The sequence below is a fragment of the Fistularia commersonii genome, chromosome 29 (assembly GCF_037954325.1).
Source record: "Fistularia commersonii isolate RoL2024-O1a breed Wild chromosome 29, RoL_Fcom_v1.0, whole genome shotgun sequence".
In the NCBI taxonomy this organism is placed as follows: Eukaryota; Metazoa; Chordata; class Actinopteri; order Syngnathiformes; family Fistulariidae; genus Fistularia; species Fistularia commersonii.
In genome coordinates this window covers 12,521,290-12,542,500 of record NC_141312.1, presented here as the reverse complement: position 1 = coordinate 12,542,500, position 21,211 = coordinate 12,521,290, and the positions used below count along the sequence as shown (strand labels likewise).

The 21,211-nt window shown below is 43.9% G+C and overlaps 1 protein-coding gene across 6 annotated transcripts in view; it reads left to right on the top strand.

Annotated features, from left to right (window-relative positions):
- The window catches only part of LOC147217007 (VPS10 domain-containing receptor SorCS1-like), a 249,876-nt gene that overhangs the window by 98,481 nt on the left and 130,184 nt on the right, over positions 1-21,211 (top strand). For all 6 annotated transcript variants that reach the window (XR_015109043.1, XR_015109044.1, XM_086176923.1 and 3 more), the window contains exon 2: positions 14,835-14,902. Coding sequence is in view for 4 of the 6 variants with exons in the window: in XM_086176923.1 (XP_086033049.1) it covers positions 14,835-14,902 (68 nt within the window). In the remaining 2 variants the exon portion in view is untranslated. The remainder of the gene's footprint in view (positions 1-14,834; positions 14,903-21,211) is intronic.

The window sequence follows — 21,211 nt, the reverse complement described above, 5'->3', positions numbered from 1 at the left end:
ATGCAAAGCTCCAGCAAAGTCTAGACATTTAAGGTTATTCTTTCCCCAGGCTAAGTCTTCCCACTCTGACAACACCCACTTACTTCCTGAATCACTCTTAATTAATACCTTATTTACTCACATTTATTTTTCTTGTGATGGTTATTTTCCACACGACATCTTAAACAACACATTTGCCAACTGCAGGTCAGTCAAGTGCACTGCACATTTTCAGAGTTTTGTGAGCTGCAGATGTGAGTGCATACCTAATAAGCTTGATCACAGGACCTCAAAATTTCATTGCTCAATCCAAGGGGCATCTGTTCTACTTGTGCTCACATTGACCCCATATTGGTGGATGTAGTTCACAAAGTCATACAAGTCATACAGTAACTTCCAGATAAGTGATGGCAAGGGCATTTCCATGGCATGATCACCTGAAAATAAGACAGGGATATTGACAGAGAATGATTTATTTATCTATTTTGATCTAATTATAAGTAAACCATCTGCTAGCATCCGATACTTTACATGATGAACACAGATATTTGAAAAATGATAATTAGCAACTAGATGGCAACGTGGCACAGTGGTGGCGCCTTCTGCCATAGGGTTTGATTTTGACAGGGAAACTATATGGAGTTAGCATGTTATCTCTTTGTCTGCTGAGGTTTTCACTAGTTTCCTCCAACATACAACTTAAGAGTTTGATTGCCTGTGCATGTGAATGAGAGAGTGAATTGTTATATGTGTCAACTTGTTGCTCCGTGATTGACTGCCAACTGGTCCAGGCCATTTTGCAAAATGACAGCGGGGACCGGCACAACCTCCAACCTCACAACCCTGTTTGCACATAAACAAGCAACATAACATAAACAAAACAAGGAGGTCTGTATTACTGCCCTCAGTCCAGCTTCCATTCCTCTTTCCATTAACTTCATTGCATCAATTTCATTGAATATCACACTTTCAATTCTCCTTCATATTCATTACTCTATCTGGCACTCTTTTTACTTCTAGAACATCCTGAACAAACTTCTTCTTTAGGATCCCTCCTACTGCTTCCCTTCTCCTTCTCCTTCTCTTTCTCCTTCTCTCCACCCACAGACACGTCTTCCTCCTTGGCCTCTTCAACCCACAGTTGCCCAGTTTCCATGGTACCAGGTCATTGGCACCACTGACAGTCACTGTTAACCTGGGTCTCAACGGATTCGGTTTTTAAGTCACAGGTTTGATTTGCACTTACTCTGGCATAGTATTTTTGTCAGAGGCCCTTCCTGGCACAACCCTCTGTATTTTTCTGGGCTTGCAAGCAGCTCAAGGAAAGCACAGTCTTGTCCCCACTTTGAGTGATTTCTGATAACCCATTATAAAAACAAAAATGAAAAAAATGGGTATAACACAATAATACTAACAATAATATACAACTGTTAAAAATGTGTTGCCTCTAAAGTGTTTTATCTATATGAAATACGCCTGCAGTTGTTTAATAAATAGATTCTGGGTTTCAGTGCTGCTTTATTCTGTTTTTGCTTGGAGCAAAGTATGATGTTTCTACCTCTGTTTTTTCCCTCAAGGCTTTGGCTGACCTACTTCCCCTCATCGCATTCTCCTTGAAGGTGTTAACAGCAAGAGTGATATTTACAGCCAAATATTCTGAATCATTCTGATATGATTTAGTAATGGGTTTGGTTGAAGCAGAAGGTATATATTGTAAAGATCCTTGACTGTGCAATTAAGTTTATTCTGGCAGAGAATGTACCGAGTTTTAAGACTCTAGAGCTAAAAGATATTTTTTTACAATTTAAAGTAATGTCCTGTACTTCAAAGTAATAGGTGGTGTAAGTTCAATAGGATCTTTCCCAAATCACCCAGGAGTAGTGTATGAAGGTTCTTAGTCCCCCAGGTCGTGGTTTACTGTTGTCAAATCTTATTCTAACAACCGACGTCTGAAGAAGCCTCTCGGATAAGAGGTTAAACATCTTCATGGAGAGAAACTAGGTTTAGTCCAGAAATATCCTTTTTGGATCAAATGGCTCATGGATCAACTTCTCAAACATTTGCAAACCAGGGCAAAGGATTTGCAAATGTTCCTTGACATATGCCAATCTTAGCTGTTCACCATGTCTGATGATGACGCTTGCTCCAAGGTTGTTGCCGTTGTTGCCACTTCATGTGGCTGCGGAGGCCGATTTTGGGGCCGCACACTCGTCCACAGATGGAACAGGCATGTCGTGATGTTTGAATGAAGATATTGTTGATTTGTTCAGCTGCTTTGTTGCAGGGAGCTAGCCAGGCTGGTCTGTGTAATGCTAGTGCCTCGAGTTGGCCAGGGTTGATGTTAGAGCGCCTCGGGGGTTCTTTTGTAAACTCCTTGTAGCACCTTTTCTGGATGACAGCAGCCTGCTTAGAGTTGTGTAGTTGTCCATAGAGGACTTGGCATGGGAGGCAATAGCCAGGCATGCGAATAGTGTGGCCAACCCAGCGTAGATGCCTATTGCTTCCATGCTAGTTTGGATCCGACCACGCAGTGTAAAGGTCCAGCACTCCGCCCGCCCCACGGCTCTGGTAATTGTCATGTCCTGTCTGTCCCTTTCGTGAACAATCATATAGTCCAGAAGATGCCAGTGTTTGGATTTGGGATGTTGCCTCATGGTTTTGAGGGACAGTAGCCATTTTTCCTATCCCATGCTGTCAAATGACCTTACTCCAGATAAGATGTTTGGTACCCACTCTAGCATTAAAGTTGCCCATAAGTAGGAATTTGTCTGTGGCTGGGATTTTCTGGATGATTCCATAAAGATTTCTGTAGAAATCCTCTTTTACGCTGATGTCTGTGCTCAGGGCTGGTCCATAGGCAGTGATGAGAGTGGCAAAACATTTCTCGGCAAGAGGAATGTGCCATGTCATGAGCCGCTTGCCGATGCCTGGGGGAATCTGGGATATGCTGCAACAATTTCGTCCTCACAGCAAAACCCACACCCTGGATATGACACACGCCTTCCGGAACCCCCTCCAAAAGAAGGTGTAGCCTGCACCCGCCTCTGTCAGAGAATCCTCATCATGTTGCCTGGTCTCATTGAGTGCTGCAATGTCGTTATATCGTGCAAGCTCAAGGTCTACAAGACCTGGTCTTCGATGGGGCCTGTTGAGTGGTTCCGGCATGGCCAGAAGGGTGCTAACATTCTAGATGGTGATGTGGAGATGTATATTCTTCTGTTCCTATCTGTTCCTTGATATATATCTATATATAGAAGAAGAAAACACTTTATTCAATAGTAAGTTATACATACAGCACCAGTGAAATTCAATCACTGCATGTAACGCATAATGGATAAACCTTGAGTACAAGGCAGCCACATGAACAGCCCCAGGGGAGCATGGGGTTCAGTGTCTTGCTCAACAACACTTTGACAGGCTAGGAGGTGTGTGAGAATCGGGGGGATTGAACAAGGAATGTACATTTCAAGACAGCCACTCTCACTCTCTGAGCCATGACGCTCAAATGTCTCATATTGATGTGGCCTTGGAGTAAATGTGCCTCTGGATTGGCAGATTGGGTTGGTGAAGGGGGGACAAAAGGGTGTGGTCCAACAACATGAGGATCATACTCTTGGTGTGGTATATTTAGGGGTCCTACAGAGGAGGATCCATTGGATTGTTGAAACTTAGATTCAGGAGGAGCAGTGTTGTTAGCTCCAGGACAATGGGCTACCTCTTATGTGGGCTGTTGAGTCCCAGAGCTTATTCTGCGATACTGGCAGTAAGTCAGATTTGTTTGTAGTGAAGGTGGACTATCCCAGGGTGCAATTTCTTACCAGTATGTATTCAGGAGACAGGATTATCAATGGGTAACCGCAGGAATACAGTTAGATATGGAATCATTCCACAGTGTACTCACCCATGGCACACCACATATGTGCCCTTCTTGATTGAAGAACAGGTGTAAACAAGGGACCTAGTAGCGGGAGGCAGTGCAGATGATTATTTGAATCAGCATTATAACACAATTCTGTTCATAACGTGAAACAGAATTTTTAGGCTATTCTGACAATTTGGTCTATAATTTTACATATGACGTGGGTCTGTTGTATCCCAATCTGAGGAGTTCAAGGACAGTATGACTGAGGAGGGAATAGAGCAGTAGATTGACAGGTGCGATGTGGTATCAGTAGTTATGCCGACTCAGCGTTCGTCTGTTTTGATAAAGATCAACTGTGAAAGACTATAGGTAGTGATGAAAAGATCATGATAGAGGTCCCCCAAGAAGATTTTACTCCATAGGGTGTCTGGGCTCTCCCCTAGAAATAATAGGGAGAGAACCTTGGTCGTCTTGGAGGGGGTCTGTTACGGTTGGTTCCCAAGAGGACAGACACAGGTTCGTAGAATCGCAGGTGGTTTAATAAGTGGATAGACCGGGAGGTCGTACACACATCAGGGAAAAGACTACGCAGACTTCTCATAGCAACGAGATCAGACAATGTCTGCAACTTTGGGTCCACCTTATATACTCTTGCCTAATTAGTGGGATTGTTTCCTGGTGAGGCGTGTTCACCAGGTGCAGGGGATAACTGCCTTGATTGCTGTGCCACCTGCCTGGGGATCCGATGAGTCGTGACAGTACCCCCCCCTCCAGCCTCCTCCTCCTTGGACGAGGGCGCACGGCGACGGGGACGGCCACGCGGAGCCGGTTGATCTGGATGGGTGCTATGGAACTCCTCCCACAGCCCTGGGTCCAGGATGTCCTTGCGGTGGACCCAGGAGCGTTCCTCTGGCCCGTACCCCTCCCAGTCGACCAGGTACTCCAGTTGACCCCGGCGGCGTCGAGATTGGAGTATCTGGTGTACTGCGTAGATGGGTCCCTCGTCAAGGAGGGGAGGTGGCGGAGGCGGCACAGCAACCCCAGGGCCTGCAGCGTCTGAAGAGTCAGAGGAATAGCACGGTTTTAACAGAGATACATGAAATACTGGGTGAATTTTATATTCAGGCGGGAGTTGAAGGCGAAAAGTAACCGGATTGATCTGGTGGGAGATCCTGAAGGGCCCGATATACTTTGGCCTGAGTTTTTTGCAGGGGTGTTTCATGCGAAGGTCCCGTGTCGAGAGCCACACTTTCTGTCCCACGACATAGGCAGGGGCCTGGGCTCGGTGAGCATTTGCACAGCGGCAGCGGCGGCGTAGAGCCCCTTGCAAATGCCGGTGGGCCCTGGCCCACACCCTCTCTCTCTGAACCATTGATTGACTGCTGGGACTTCTGAGGATTCTCCTGTCCAGGGAAACATGGGTGGTTGGTAGCCAAGCATGCACTGGAATGGCATTAACCCGGTGGTTGGTTGCTGGAGGGAATTTTGAGCATATTCTGCCCAGGGAAGGAATTGACTCCAATTTGCAGGGTGTTGCTGGCAGTACGTTCGGAGGTAGCGGCATACCTCTTGGATCTTGCGTTCTGTTTGTCCATTGGTCTGGGGATGGTAACCAGACGACAAGCTCACTGTCACCCCCAGCAGGCGAAGGAAGGCTCTCCAAAACCTGGATATGAATTGGGGTCCCTGATCAGAGACGATGTCCTCCGGCAGTCCAAAGTTCCGGAAGACCTGGTTGAAGAGGGCTTCTGCAGTCTGATGCTGTAGGGACTCCCCTCATGGGGATCAACTTGCATGCCTTAGAAAATCGATCCACTACCACTAGGATGCTCGTGTATCCCTTGGAGGGGGGAAGGTCTGTGGCATAATCAATGCCGAGATGGGACCAGGGTCTATTTGGGATGGGTAAGGGTTCCAGTTTCCCTGCTGGTAGGTGACGAGGCGTTTTCGCCCGGGCACAGTCGGGGCATTGGCTGACATATCTTTGGATGTCTCTAGACATTCCTGGCCACCAATATTTGTCTCGGAGTATGTTCTGAGTCGCACTCATTCCTGGATGCCCGGTACCTGGTGCAGAGTGTGCAGAGGTGAGGAGAGATTCCCGGATGGTTTGCGGTACGTAGGTACGATTGGCCGGAGTGTTGGGTGGTGCAGGGTCGGACACTGATGCTTCCCGGATTTCTTCATCCAGGCTCCACCGGATGGGGTTTACTAGCACACCGTCACGCAGGATTTTCTCCGGTTCTTCTGGGCGTTTTCTGGAGAGTGAATCCGTGACAGAGCGTCGGCTCGCCCATTGAGAGTACCAGGGCGATATCGGATGTGGAACTGAAATCGGGTGAAGAAGAGGGCCCATCTTGCTTGGCGGGGGTTTAACCTCTTGGTTTGGCGCAGGTACTGCAAGTTCTTGTGGTCGGTTAGCACCGTGAATGGGTATTTTGCGCCCTCAAGCCAGTGGCGCCACTCTTCCAATGCCAGCTTGATGGCCAGGAGCTCTCTATTGCCGATATCATAATTGCTCTCTGCTGAACTCATCCTCTTTGAAAAGAAAGCACAGGGCTGGAGTCGGGCTGGCTTTCCATGGGGTTGGGACAGGACGGCTCCCACCCCCGTGGTTGAAGCATCAACCTCCACTGTGAAGGGAAGATCTGGGTCCGGGTGGTGCAGCAGAGGGGCGGACGTGAAGGCCTTCTTGAGCTCCAGGAAGGCTCGTGTGGCGGTTGGGTTCCAATGCAGGCGTTTTGGTTTGCCGCGTAACAGGGAGGTGAGGGGCGTAGCCAGTTGGCTGAAGTTCTCTATGAACCGTCGGTAGAAGTTAGCGAACCCCAGAAACCTCTGTAGTTGCTTGATTGTCTGGGGTTGAGGCCAAGAGTGGACGGCACTGACCTTTTCTTCATCCATACTCACTCCCTGTGGATGGAGGTGGTAGCCGAGGAACTGGACGGTGGTCTGGTGGAACAGGCATTTCTCTGCCTTGAGGAACAGTTGGTGTTCGCGAAGCCTGGTGAGGACCTGGGTGACATGGCGAATGTGACTGGACAGATCAGGGGAGGGGATCAGGATGTCATCTATATAGACGACCACAAATTTTTGGAGGAAGTCTCTGAAAATCTCGTTCATGAAGCCTTGGAACACGGAAGGGGCATTGGCTAGGCCATATGGCATGACCCTGTACTCCCAGTGACCAGAGGGGGTTACGAAGGCAGTTTTCCACTCATCCCCTCTTCGAATGCGCACCAGGTTATAGGCGCTCCGGAGGTCCAGTTTGGTGAATATTTTGGACCCCCGGAGGGACTCCAAAGCCGCTGGCACCAAGGGTAGAGGATAACGGAATTTTACAGTGGCTTGGTTCAGGATCCGGTAGTCCACACAGGGCCTCAACCCTCCATCCTTCTTTGCGATGAAGAAGAATAGCGAGGCCGCAGGGGATTTCGACGGTCGGATATATCCCTGGCGCAGGGATTCCTCTATATAGGTCTCCATGGCCGCCTGTTCAGGGAGAGAGAGAGGGTAGATCTTTCCGTTCGGTAGCGGTTGGCCCGGAAGTAGATCGATCGCACAGTCCCAGGGACGATGGGGAGGCAGCGCGGCAGCTCGTTGGGAGCTGAAGACGTCCTGAAAACCCGCATACTGGGATGGGATCTGGGCCCAGTGGTCTTGCTTGGGGCTTTCTACTGATGTGGCATAGAGATGCACTATTCTCCTTGGAGGGAGCTGGGGAAAACAGTGCTCCTTGCAAGTCTCACCCCAGCGCAGGATTTCCCCAGTGGCCCAGGAAACCGTAGGCTCATGCGCCCTCAACCAAGGTCTGCCTAACACCAGATCTATCTGGGATTCCTCCAGGACATGAAACGAAATGTTCTCCACATGCAGAACCCCAATGCTAAGCTGAAGGGAGGAGGTTTGTGTGTTGACTTGCCTGGAAGATAGGGGTTTTCCCCATCACTGATCGCACGGTGAAGGAGGGGGAACACGGGAGCCGGGGAATTTGTAGCCGTCGGCAGAGTGCACCGGAGATGAAGTTCCCTGCCGAGCCGGAGTCCAGGAGGGCGTGCACCAGGTGGGTAGAGTCAGACACACAAAGCTGGGCTGGGATAGTCAATGGTGTCAAGTAGATGTTAGGAGAAAGCACAGCGCCTACCTGGGGTGTTGGAGGTCTCGTGGGGCAGTGATATCCGGTGATCCTTATCTCCACAGTAGAGGCAGAGGCGGTTGGCTATGCGTCTCTCTGTGGTTGATAATTGGAGGGCATCCACCTCCATGGCCTCTCCAGCTTGCTCTGGCTGGTTCCGGGACGGCCCTGTGGCAGACCTTCCCGGGACAGAGAAACAGGCCTCTCTCCGGTGCAATACCCGGATGGCTAGCTGGATGAACCTCTCCAACCCCATGCCGTCATCGTACGCCGCCAGGTGGAGGCGCAGGGAGGTGTTCAGGCCTTGTCGAAACTTGGCCAGAAGGGCTGGCTCATTCCATCCACTGGCGGCTGCTAGCGTCCGGAACTGTAGGGCGTACTCCACGATGGACCCCTTCCCCTGGCGGAGGTTGAAAAGTCGAGCCTGGAGGGAGGAATCCCCATCGGGCAGGCTGAAGGCTTCTAGGAAGTGCTCCATGAAGTTCTGCGCTGTCGCCGTCACAGTGCCTGGGGTATTCCAGATCGCTTCCGCCCACTGGAGTGCCTTACCCGACAGGAGGGGAAGATGACGTAGGCGATCTTGGACTTCTCCGTGGGGAACCGAGCGGGCTGCATCTCAAACATCAGCGAGCATTGGAACAGAAAGCCCTTACAACTTTCTGGTGCGTCGGAGTAGGTGGCCGGGCTAGCCATCGGGGCAGCCTGGATGACCTGATGAGGCGTGGAAGAGCTAGTGGGCTCCATACCAGGTCTGATCTTCTGTTACGGTTGGTTCCCAAGAGGACAGACACAGGTTCGTAGAATCGCAGGTGGTTTAATAAGTGGATAGACCGGGAGGTCGTACACACATCAGGGAAACGACTACGCAGACTTCTCATAGCAACGAGATCAGACAATGTCTGCAACTTTGGGTCCACCTTATATACTCTTGCCTAATTAGTGGGATTGTTTCCTGGTGAGGCGTGTTCACCAGGTGCAGGGGATAACTGCCTTGATTGCTGTGCCACCTGCCTGGGGATCCGATGAGTCGTGACAGGGTCAATGTAGAGCCACTGCTCCTCTGCATTGAAAAGACCCAAATAAGGTGGCTTGGGGATCTGGTCAGGATGCCTCCTGGATGCCTCTTTGGGGAGGTATTTCGGGCATGTAAAATGGGCGGAGACCCTGAGGAAGATTTAGGACTCTCCGGACAGACTGTTTTGGCAAGCCTGGGAATGCCTTGGGATCGCCCTGGAAGAGCTGGACCATTTGGCGGGGAGAGGAAGTTCTGACTCCTCTGTATCAGCTGCTGGCCCTGCGACCCTACCCAGGATTTCGCAATAGAAGATGGATGGACTTGGTCTTGGAGTCTCTTTTTTCACAATGAGGATGTAACATTAAATCCACTTAAACGGGATAGTTCTCTGGATGCTGTTAAAGAGCTGGCTTTCAGCAAATGTCCTGAAGACCAAATTATTGGATCACAAACAAACACAATTTCACCTCGTCTTTGGATGACAGTGTTAGCCTCTGCAGTAATGTAGTTTCGGATTGGGTATGTTTACTTACAGGACACTTTAATCAGATCTTCATATTAAAGAGATCGTTATGGTTGCCAACTAAAAAAATTACAACGATCAAATCTGTTTTGTCTTTTCTGGACACACAGCTTCAAATTATGCATTTGTGAGTTTGTGATCAAGTTATTTCAATGCTTCTTCTTATGGGTTTCAAAATAAGTGTCATAGAACTGTTATTTACTTGTTAAGATAGCCAAAAGCTAATAAATACTTGAATAAATAAGAATAATTATTGAGTAGAATTTCATCATTTTAAAAAGAAATATTAGTGATATTAGTCATATTAGTGATATAAAAATGTATAAATGAGATAAATGGGATTAAAAATATTATTTCATATTGCTGGTGAATTATTTTGTCATTTAGTTTAATTGTACTGTTGCTTTAGGATAATAGCTGATAGCAATTGTGTTCCAGAAGTTACCAAAACATCTAACATATGCTGTTTCACTGATGGACTCATTCCTGATCCTATCCATCCTGGTCACTCCCAAAGAAAACCTCAACATCTTTATCTCTGCAATCTCTAGTTCTGCCTGCTGTCTTTTGGTCATTGTAACAGTTTCTAGTCCATACATCATCGCTGGTCTCACCACTGTCTTGTACACCTTTCCTTTTATTCTGGCTGATAGTCTTCTATCACATAGTACCCCTGACACTTTTATCCACCCATTCCAACCTGCTTGGACCCGTCTCTTCCCCTCTTTTCCACACTCTCCGCTGCTCTGAACTGTTGACCCCAAGTGCCTAAAATCCTCTGGCTTCTTGATCTCCTCTCCCTGTAGCCTCACCGTTCCACCCGAGTTCCTCTCATTCACGCACATATATTTTGTCTTGCTGCGACAAACTTTCATTCCTCTCCTTTCCAGAGCATTCCTCCACCTCTCTAGATTTTCCTCTACCTGTTTTCTGCTCACTACTACAAAGTGTTGTTTGTCATCTGCAAACATCATGGTCAATGGAGATTCCTGCCTTACCTCATCTGTCAGCCTGTCCGTCACCGGTGCAAACAAGAAGGGGCTCAGAGCTGATCCCTGATGGAGACCCACCTCCACTTTGAACTTCTCTGTTACTCCTACAGCACACCGTACCACTGTCTCACATCTAGCATACATGTCCTGCACCAGTTCAACATACTTCTCTACCATTCCAGATTTCCTCATACAATACCAGAGCTCCTCTCTTGGCACCCTGTCATATGCTTTTTCGAGCTCTACAAACACACAATGCTGCTCCCTCTGGCCTTCTCTATACCTCTCTGTTAGCATTCTCAAAGCAAATACTGCATCTGTAGTACTCTTTCTAGGCATGAAGCCATACTGCTGTTCACAAATACTGACCTCTGCTCTCAGTCTGGTTACTACTACTCTCTCCCATAACTTCATTCTATGGATCATCAACTTTATCCCTCTATAGTTGCCGCAATTCTGAATACCCCCCCTTATTCTTAAAATTAGGCACCATCACACTTTGTCTCCATTCTTCAGGCATCTTCACACTCTCTGAGAGTGAATAATGTTGAATAATTGAGCCAGAAACTCTACCCCTGCCTCTCCTAGACACTTCCACACCTCCACATTTATATCGTCAGAACCAACTGCCTTTCCACTCTCCATCCTCTTCAATGCCGTCCTCACTTCACTTTTCAAATTCGTGCTATTTTGTGGTCTACAATAGTCACGTCTTCTGACCTTGCCTCTCTTTCATTTTCAACATTCATTGCTCTTCAAAGTTCTCTTTCCATCCTCCTATCACTCTTCTAGCATCTGTCAATACATTTCCCTCTCTATCCTTAATCACCCGGACCTGTTGTACATCCTTTCCATCTTTATCTCTCTGTTTCGCCAACCTGTATTGATCATTCTCTCCCTCCTTAATGTCCAACCGAGCATACAGGTAATCGCACGCCCTTTGTTTTGCCTTTGCTACTTCTATCTTTACCTTACGGTGTATCCCCCTGTACTCCTGTCTGTTCTCTTCATTCTCTTCTTTGCTAACCACTTTCTCTGTATCTACTCCTGCACTTCCTCATTCCACCACCAAGTCTCTTTATCTACTTTCCATCTAGATGACACATCCAGTACTCTCCTACCTGTCTCCCTGATAACACTGGTGTAGTTGTCCTATCATCTGGAGGCTCTCCCTGACCACCCAGAGCCTCAATTCCTCCCTGAAGACCATACAACACTTCTCCCTTTTCAGCTTCCACCACTTTTTCCTCTTGATCTTCCTTGTCACTAGAGTCATCCTACAAACCATTATGCTATACTGTCTGGCTACACTGTCACCTACAACTACTTTGCAGTCACTTTGTCAGGTTACCTTGTCTATACAAGATGCAGTCTACCTGGGTGCTCCTTCCTCCGCTCTTATAAGTTACCCTACGTTCCTGCCTTTACTGGAAAAAAAAAAAAAAAGAAAAGTTCATTACAGCCATTTTAATCCTTTTTGCAAAATCTACCACCATTTGTCCCTCTGCATTCCTATCCTGTTTACCAAGTCTGCCCATCACTTCTTCATCCCTTCTATTGACTTCACCAACATGTCCATTGAAGTCTGCACCAATTACCACTCTCTCATCTCTGGGGATATTCTGCATCTCTTCATCTAACTCATTCCAGAAGTTCTCCTTCTCTTCAAATTCAAATCCCACCAGCGAGGCATATCCACTAACAACATTGAACATCTCACTTTCAATTTCCAATTTCAGACTCATAAGTCTATCTGACATTCTTTTCACCTCCAGAGCGTTACTGACAAATTCCTCCTTCAAGATAACTCCTACTCCATTTCTCTTCTTGTTTGTACCATGATAGTACAACTTAAAGCCTGCTCCAAAGCTTCTGTCCTTAGTACCTTTCCACCTGGTCTCCTGGACACGCAGTATATCCATCTTCCTTCTCTGCATCATGTCGACCAGCTCTATACCTTTTCCTGTCATAGTCCCAATATTCAAAGTCCCTACTCTCAGTACTAGGCTCTTTCCTTTCCTCCTCTCTCTCTGCTTCCGAACACGCCCTCCTCCTCTTCTTGTTCTTCGACCCACAGAAGCCCAGTTTCCGCTGGTACCCTGTAGGTCATCAGTACCAATGGCGGTCGTTGTTTACCCGGTCCTCGACTGATCCCCTATGATCTGGATATTATGGTTGATTCGAGTGTTTGGTTTTGGCAAAAGTTTTAGGATATGAAGGTAGTTGGTGTGGGAGAGGAAGGTACAGAGAATAGGGTTAGATGGAGAAAATTGATTCGCCATAGCCCCGAAGGGAAAAGTCGAAAGAAGAAGAAGAAGGTTTTGGCAAAGGTTTTACGCCGGATGCCCTTCCGGATGCAACCCTCTGCATTTATGCAGGCTTGGGACTGGATTAGGGAGACACTGTTCCATGCCCCCCAGAGGCAGGCTCGGGGAGACACTGGCAAGTGCCGCCCCGAGGCTGCATTACTATAAATGAATGAATGAATGAATAATTTTCCATTTCATTATGTAAGACTCATACTTAATTTCATCTGTACAGCATATGGGGAAATGATTGTCACCATGTTCTTCAACAGAGTAAGTAAAAAAATAATTGTCCGAACTGGTTTTACATTGTTTTTTTTTTTTCTCTGTTGCCTCACCATGTAAAGCAGTATCAAGTTTTCAGTATCTGAATCAGCTTTAATTACCAGCTATGTTCACATATGCAGTACATTTTGTTCTCTTTCACAGTTAGTCCTCATATGGATGTGGAGGCAAACAATACGAAACACAGAGTGCAGAGTGCAAAGTGTGATGTCTGTTTAAATAACAAAGTAATAATCCATTTGTGGACATTGAGATATTGCAAAGATGAGGTAATTTGGAAAATAATTTGATAAATAAAGTGATGATCAGTTAGAGCTTTTGTACAATTTGCATTTAGCAGAGTGATGGCTTGTTAGAAAAATGGGTTCTTATGTCTGGTTGTGCTGAGATGCAGTGATGTATAACTACTACCAGAGGGGAGAAGAGAGAGTATGCTGTGTTCAGGATGCAATGATCTGCAGTGATGTTTAATGCCAAGTTCCAAACTTTGCAAGAGCCTAGGTCAGGGGTGGGCAACCCATTACACCCAAAGAGCCATTTGGAACCGGTTTCCTCAGAAAAAAAAAAACAAAAAAAACACTGGAAGCCGCAATTACTTATTGACATCTAAAATAAAGGTACTACTGTATAAATTGCTTTTTATTACCTTTACACTTTGTATAAACAAGTGTGTAGTGTGTTGCTTCTGAAATTCACAAAGTATTACAGAGAAAATAAAAATGTATTTATGTAATGAACTCATTTTGAGCTTTGGGCTTTCAGAGCGTGTAGCGGAGCATTGACCTGAATTTTAAAAATAAATCGGGAAAAAATCCAAAAGAACCAAAAATAAAAATTTGCAAAATATCTTCATAAATTTATATTTTACCTGGTTTATGCAACTTCTGCTCGTGAAATTCTGTGCACGGCATCTGCAAATCAGGACTTTATATACCAGCTTCTGCGAGTGTGATGTTATTTTGAGCGGCAAAAAATAATAAATATAATTTTATTTAATATTTCAAGATCACAAAAATCTCCCAACTTAGAACTAAAAGTTAAAAAAAGGAATTAATACAAATGAAATACAGTTAAATTAGATATTTATAATTTATTTTCCCAAGCCACTCGGAGCCGCAGTGTAAAGATGAAAGAGCCGCATGCGGCTCCAGAGCCGCGGGTTGCCGACCCCTGGCCTAGGTTATGAAAAGAGGGCGGTGTGGCCCCCACGATACTTTACACAATCCTGATTTTTGGTTTCAATCTGTTCCTGCCGTATTTGGTGGCTGAACCAAATAAAACAATCATGGATGTGCAGATAACAGATTGGATGACTCCAGTGTAAAATTGTAAATCAGCAGCTTCTGAGGAAGCTTGACCTTCCTGAGCTATCTGAGCGTTATATGTACGTATTTCTCCATTCAGGAGACCGTCAGTGGGGTAATTGTTCTCTCTTTAAAAGTTACTGAATCTTAAGTTACTGAACATATAAGAAATAAACAGACACCTAGGTAGAAGTAACTCTATCTACAAATATGATTGGAAGAAAACAAATTCCCTGTCCACCACTTATCTGGGATCGGGTCATGGGAAAAGCTTCATCAAAACACATTAAAAAAAAGGATTATTTCTGTATGTATTGGTTTATTTATCTAAATCTTTAATTTAGGGCTCTTTGTTTATCAAGCCTGAATTAATGCTCCTGAAGTTGCTCTTGGGATATCGGCTCCAGATTGGTTACAATGGTTTCTTGTTCTGCAGGTTATCCTGATGCTGACCAAGTTATTTGACTTCAATCTCAACAGTGTGACAGAGAGTTCATTATGGAGGTAAGTTCTCTCCTGTTCACACCATGTCTACAGAGACTGTCTACAACAAAAAGATCAGCAAGATTGTCTGTCTTTTAATTCCATATATTTTTAATGGCTCATATTGCAGATTAGAGGAATGAGGAATCACACCAATTATACAGATATTAGGATGAGACCAATAAAACACTTGAAGTTAGAAAAAAGGTAGATAATGTTAGGGGCTTGTTTGAGATACATCAGAATAGTGTGTTCTGCATCCACTTGATTTTAATGTCAGTTTGCACAGAAGTCCCTCACATGGGAGTTACTACTCAATGCTGTTGGAAATGACAGTCTTCTCTTGCAAATTATCTTGACCATCCTTGAGCACAGCTCAGCCTCATGGGAAGAAAGGACTTATTTCAGATGGAATTTTTGCCAATGCTTTTTGAAATGAAATGTGGCCACATTCAAGTCTCATGGACAGAAAGCCATAGCTTAATTAATTCTAATTATGAAATGGATTTTTCATTAACATGGCCTACAAAAAGCATTAACAAAATGATTCATTACCCCACAGAAAATACTATAGACAGAGTGATGACATGAAAACTAATTTAGAGAAGGATAGCAGTACTGCGGTGCCACATTCAACAAACAGTTAATTAAAAACCCCTGAATGTCTTTTCCTCTTGACCTCCAGAAGATTAATTTCTCATTTTGCTGCTGTGATTTACAAAAAGATTTTGGAATGGAATCCAGCCACTTATACCATGAGTGTTAAAAATTACTGTTCGAATCTCATGTCTGTCGATTTTCTCCGTCATGAATTCTTGTCGAAATTTTCTTGTTGTGGCAGCTAGATTTGAATGTCTTCACTTGAAGACGTTTCACCTCTCATCCGTGAGGTGAAACGTGAGTTCTAACAACCTGTGGGGACTTTTCAAATATAACTGCCAGGGTTTTGGGTGGGTCGAGTTCAAGTCCTGTTGTCATGAAAAGATGATTTCAACAATAATTCTTCTAATCTCATGTAATAAATATGGAAGTAAGTGATATTTATGTGTGTGGGGGTAGGGTGGGGGGTGAAGAGTGTGTAACTACATAGATGTGTGTATATATAGTGTATATGCATATATAAATGAGTATATAGAGATGTGCATATGTATATACAGATGTATATATGTACATGTGTATATATCAGTGGTGGGCCGTCAGGGCCTTGAAGGCCTTCTCTGCTGGCCTAAAAAAATATATCTGAATCACAAACATTATTATATTTTATCCATGAATACTTATTAAATAATTACAAATGGTCTGTTCACTTCCTTTCATAGCTTTTCTCCTGGTTGTGCTGCTTCCAGACATACATTTTCATATTAACCAATCACATTTCAGCCATAATCTGTTGCCAGGCAGGGTCAAAGTCAAAGGAATCTGCCTGCGGAGGGGGCATGTACAATCAGTTCTGCAAGTCCTTTACACAAATAAGTGTTGATGACGCTGTTGCTTCAACCAATCAGATTTTGAGTTGGCGACATCAAAGCCTTCTAGCAGGCTACAACAACGTCAGCGTATTCACACCCTCTTATTGCATAGTCAGAGAGTGGACAAGTGTATTAGCGAGGACAAGCATACTAGCGAGCTGCGAACAGAAATATAGTTCTGTTTGTTTAATATCGGTATTGTCAACCAACAATGGCTGCAGGAGGAGAAGAAACGGATTTAGTTGCTAATATATAGTTAAAGCTGTTTTCTAGATGGTGTTTTGAAGAAAAGCTGGGCATAGTAAAGAAAGGTCAGGTAACTCCTAAGCAAGCGAACCTTTCACAACCAGGAAAAGGATTTGTCCGACATTTTCAAGCCACGAACTATGACCGGTACCCCTGGCACACAGGCTCCGAGGTACACTGCAAATTGTATTACTGGGAGTGCTTGGAGACGAAGCGCATGAATAATATGTGCAACAGAATAATAGAACTCTATTAGAGGAAAGGAAGGAGGATGGAATTTGTCTACAGATTATCAGAATTTTGATGAGTGAAATGCTGCTATTTGCCTTAATAATATTGAAAGTTTATAAGGTTATTATTGGTGTTTTTATGTGTTGCAGCTGTTTGCTATCAAGGCATTTATTGTGGCTTCTGTCCATTTTTGTGGCTCTCGCCACGGGACCGGACTTTGTCTCAGTGTGTTCAGATTTCATTCAGGGAAAAACGTCATAATGGTCAGTAGCTGATCAAGCAAGAAAAGTCAGGAAATACACTTACGAGATATCCCGGGCCAGAGATATCCCGGGCTACAGTGAATGTCACCCTGAGAGGATCGTTCACCCTCTCTGCACACCCGCTGAGACGCGTCCAGTGGATGTGCAGGTGAGGAGGTTCTGGCCCCAAGCCGAGGAGGCACGGTCATTTTATACCATCGCCTCGATGGTCGGGTTTATTTCCTTATAAAGACTTGTTTTACACACTCTTGGAATTTGGGCACTTGGGGTGCCGGGCTGTGCCCCGGACAAAGCCACGGGGTGTGCGATTGATTACACGTAGGGGGTGTCAGTGGAAGAGTACAGAGTTGGGCATCCCTTTGTTGTCATGTGATACACTCCTGCAGGTGAATTTTAGCACTACACAAGTTATCTATCTGCGATGCACCCCTCTTTATACTGCATTTCTGAATAATAAAATGTTTTTTTAGAGCTATAAAAATTATTGGGGGGTGGATTGATTCTGAGCACCACTGATGGCCTGGGTGTAAAATGCACAGCCCGCCACTGGTATATATAGATGAGTATATAGAGATGAGTACCGTATTTTCCACACCATAAGGCGCACTGGATTATAAGACGCACCTTCAATGAGTGGCCCATTTAAAAGAAAAAATCCTATATAAGGCACATATAATAGAAGCTACAGTAGCAGCTGGGGTTGTGTTATGCATCCACTAAATGGGGCTACGCTAAAGGGAACATCAACAAAACAGTCAGATAAGTCAGTCCAACTTTATTAATAGAATAGAAACAAACGTTCTGACAACTCCGTTCACTCCCAAAACAAGTTAGTATATTCACAATATGCTGCCGTATATACCGGTAGCTCTTACCAGTATTTGCGCTGCTTTCGTTGAAAACAATGCATTTCCGAGTCCATTTGTCACAGTTCAAAGCTTTTCATAAAACGAAAGCCCCAAGAAGTACAGCCTCTAAATTCATTGATTTCAAGTTTTTTGAGAAGATGAAAGGCTTTTAGGTGGGCCTTATAATGCGGAAAATACGGTATATGTATATATAGATGTGTATGTAGAGATGTGTATATGTATATAAGATATACACATCTCTATGTACACACATATACATATTGTGTGTGTGTGTCTGTGTGTGTGTGTGTTTCTGTGTGTGTTGTGTGTGTGTGTGTGTGTGTGTTTCTGTGTGTGTGTGTGTATGAATGTCATTTTCAAACACTATAGTCCATGGTGATTTCTATGTAACCTCATCTATCAGAACATCCATGAAAAAAGAAAGGCTTCAGAGCAGGTCCTTCATACAGTTGCACCTCCAGTCCTGTCACACCTACGGTATACCTCACCACTGTCTAACTACTGTCATTCATATTCTATATCAATCAAACATCTTGCCTGAAACTAGCTGTATTCAATAGTTACCTCTTTTATTGTTTGCCCTCTTTCATTTTCCTCATTCATTAAGTCTTCAAAGTATTCTTTTTGTTTCCCCACATTCCACACATCTGGCAGCTGTACTTTCTTATTCTTTCTGAATCTCATTCTTTCTGTCACTACCTATAGCTTGTGACCATAGGTGAGGGTGGGAACGTAGCTCGACCAGTAAATTGAGAGCTTCCGCCTTTTGGTTCAGCTCCCTCTTCACAACGACAGACTGGTACAGAGTCCGGATCGCTGCAGACGTCGCATCGACCCACCTGTCCCGCTACATACTTCCATCACTTGTGAACAAGACTCAGAGATACCTGAAGTCCTCCACTTGGGGCAGAACATCTTCCCCAACCCCGGGGAAGTTTTGTTTTCGTAATCTTGATATAAATGGCAAAATATTAATTCCACGATAAAGATCACTTTCTTGATAATATTGTTCAGTGAGTGTTTTAATGGCACTGAGTTGACGTACATCGTTATCACAAGCTGCATTGTCTGAAACAAAAAAAAAACAAAAACAAAACCAAACCAAACCAAACCAAATCAAACCAAACCAAACCAAACCAAACCAAACCAAACCAAAATCAAAACCAAAACCAAAACCAAAACCTAAACCTAAACCTAAACCTAAACCGAAACCGAAACCGAAACCAAAACCAAAACCAAAACCCAACCCAACCCAACCCAAACCAAACCAAACCAAACCAAACACACACGTACAAACATACATACATCTATATATATATATATATATACACACTGACCAAGACATACATATTTATTTTGTTGTATGCACACATGATATGACCAGCCATACGTCATAGTTAGCTTCATGCAAATTTGAATCAAATGCAACCCCAGACCTTCATTATAACAACAAGGCACTGAATAAAAATCTTGCTGTCTAAAACTTTGAGTAATTAGCATACCATCTGCTGCCCTTCCTCCACCTTCCTGCTTCCTGGTGCTGTTAAGAGGTTAATTTTAAATGTTAAATGTATTTATTAATTCATGTACCTATATTTTCATTTGTTTACTCCTAGATTAAGGGAGAGATAATATATTAACCAAAGCCAGACTGTACTCTCGATTGTTATAATAACGACTTCATTTCATAACAGTGGAGGTCAGTCGTCTTTTTTTCAAGTTAAGGAATACATCAGTCTCAGACATCTCTTATGAAGTTAAAATTATTTATGACATTGGAGAAGATAAATATCTGAAACACAATTTAAAATGTTGATGGTCATATCATGAGGTTTTACTTCACAAAACCATTTTTTTTTTTTTTTATTGAGAAAATATCCTGTTTTTTTTAAAGCATTTATCTAATGTATGTGTTTATTTATTTTATTTATTCTCAAAATTTGGTGTTAAATTATTTGAAATTATTATTAAATTAATATTACTGTGACATACCTATAAATGTGTAATAAAATATGTAATCCAAATAATAAATTTGGATTTAGGATAGTATTTGCAAGTGTATTTGCAGTCCATATGTCCTCTATTGTAAGTCGCTTTGGATAAAAGCGTCTGCCAAATGCAATGTAATGTAATGTACTGTAATGTAATGTAATGGTAAAAAAATATCACAAATAATGTTAATACGATAGGCTCATTTTGGATAAGGAGTACTTGGATGTCTGATGACTCAATTTGATTTTCCAAACAGAGTTTTGGAATAAGCCATTCGTTATGTAATATTTGATTTGATTGACTTTCTATTCTAATATTTTCTATATATTTATTGCTTATGCAGCCCTTATATCAACTTAAACTGGAGATACAATCTAAAGTATTCCGTAAAGTACTCATATTCCGCAAAAGGGTGTTTTTTCACTCCTGGGGATTTGAGAACTAAATTATGTGATACCATCCATTGTCTGGTTGGTCTTGCAGCATGCATTCAAAACATCATCAGGACAGAACTTTTTTCACATATGGTGGAGAACTATTGTGTGATTGTTCAGATAATTGAAGTGGGCTTGGTTAATGCTGAAAATCAGAACCGCTGTTATTGCTTTGCTGCCAGCACTATAGGGCTTAGAAAGATACTTTCTAAAGGATGAGGAAGAAATTATAAAAGGATGAAATATGAAAATCTACGTAATACATCTAATAAGGTGTCTAAAGGTACGTAAATGGCTAGTAACTGTTTGATAGAGGGAATCCAAACATTGTTTATAGAGAATGGCTGTTGCAAAAGATCAGATTTCTTGAAGGCCAAGCCGTGGCTACAGATAAAGAAAAGTGGGGACCCCCATGAGCGTAAATCAATCCAAGCGTTGTATACCTCATTACAGCAGCTCGACACTTGCATAAAACACTGTGAAACGACAACCAACATGAACATATCACTCTCTGCCAGTGTTAGTGCTTTTGCTGCATTGTTTTCTGTCAGATTCCTCCAGTGCTTAGTGGCATGTGCTGTCGTGCTTTGGACCTTTGAGAATTCCCCTGGAGTTCTGCAGTTGTGTTTTTCTTGACGTATGTAATGAGCTCTGTTCTCGTCTTTGCCATCCTAAGAAACAAACACATATCTTTGTTCTGACAGGTTATGTACAGGCCTTAAGAGGCGATCATCCCACAACATGATCCCCTAATTGTGTCTACAGCAATGTAAAAAAATAAAATATATAGGCTTTCACACCAGATCATAGCTCAGTACTACTCATT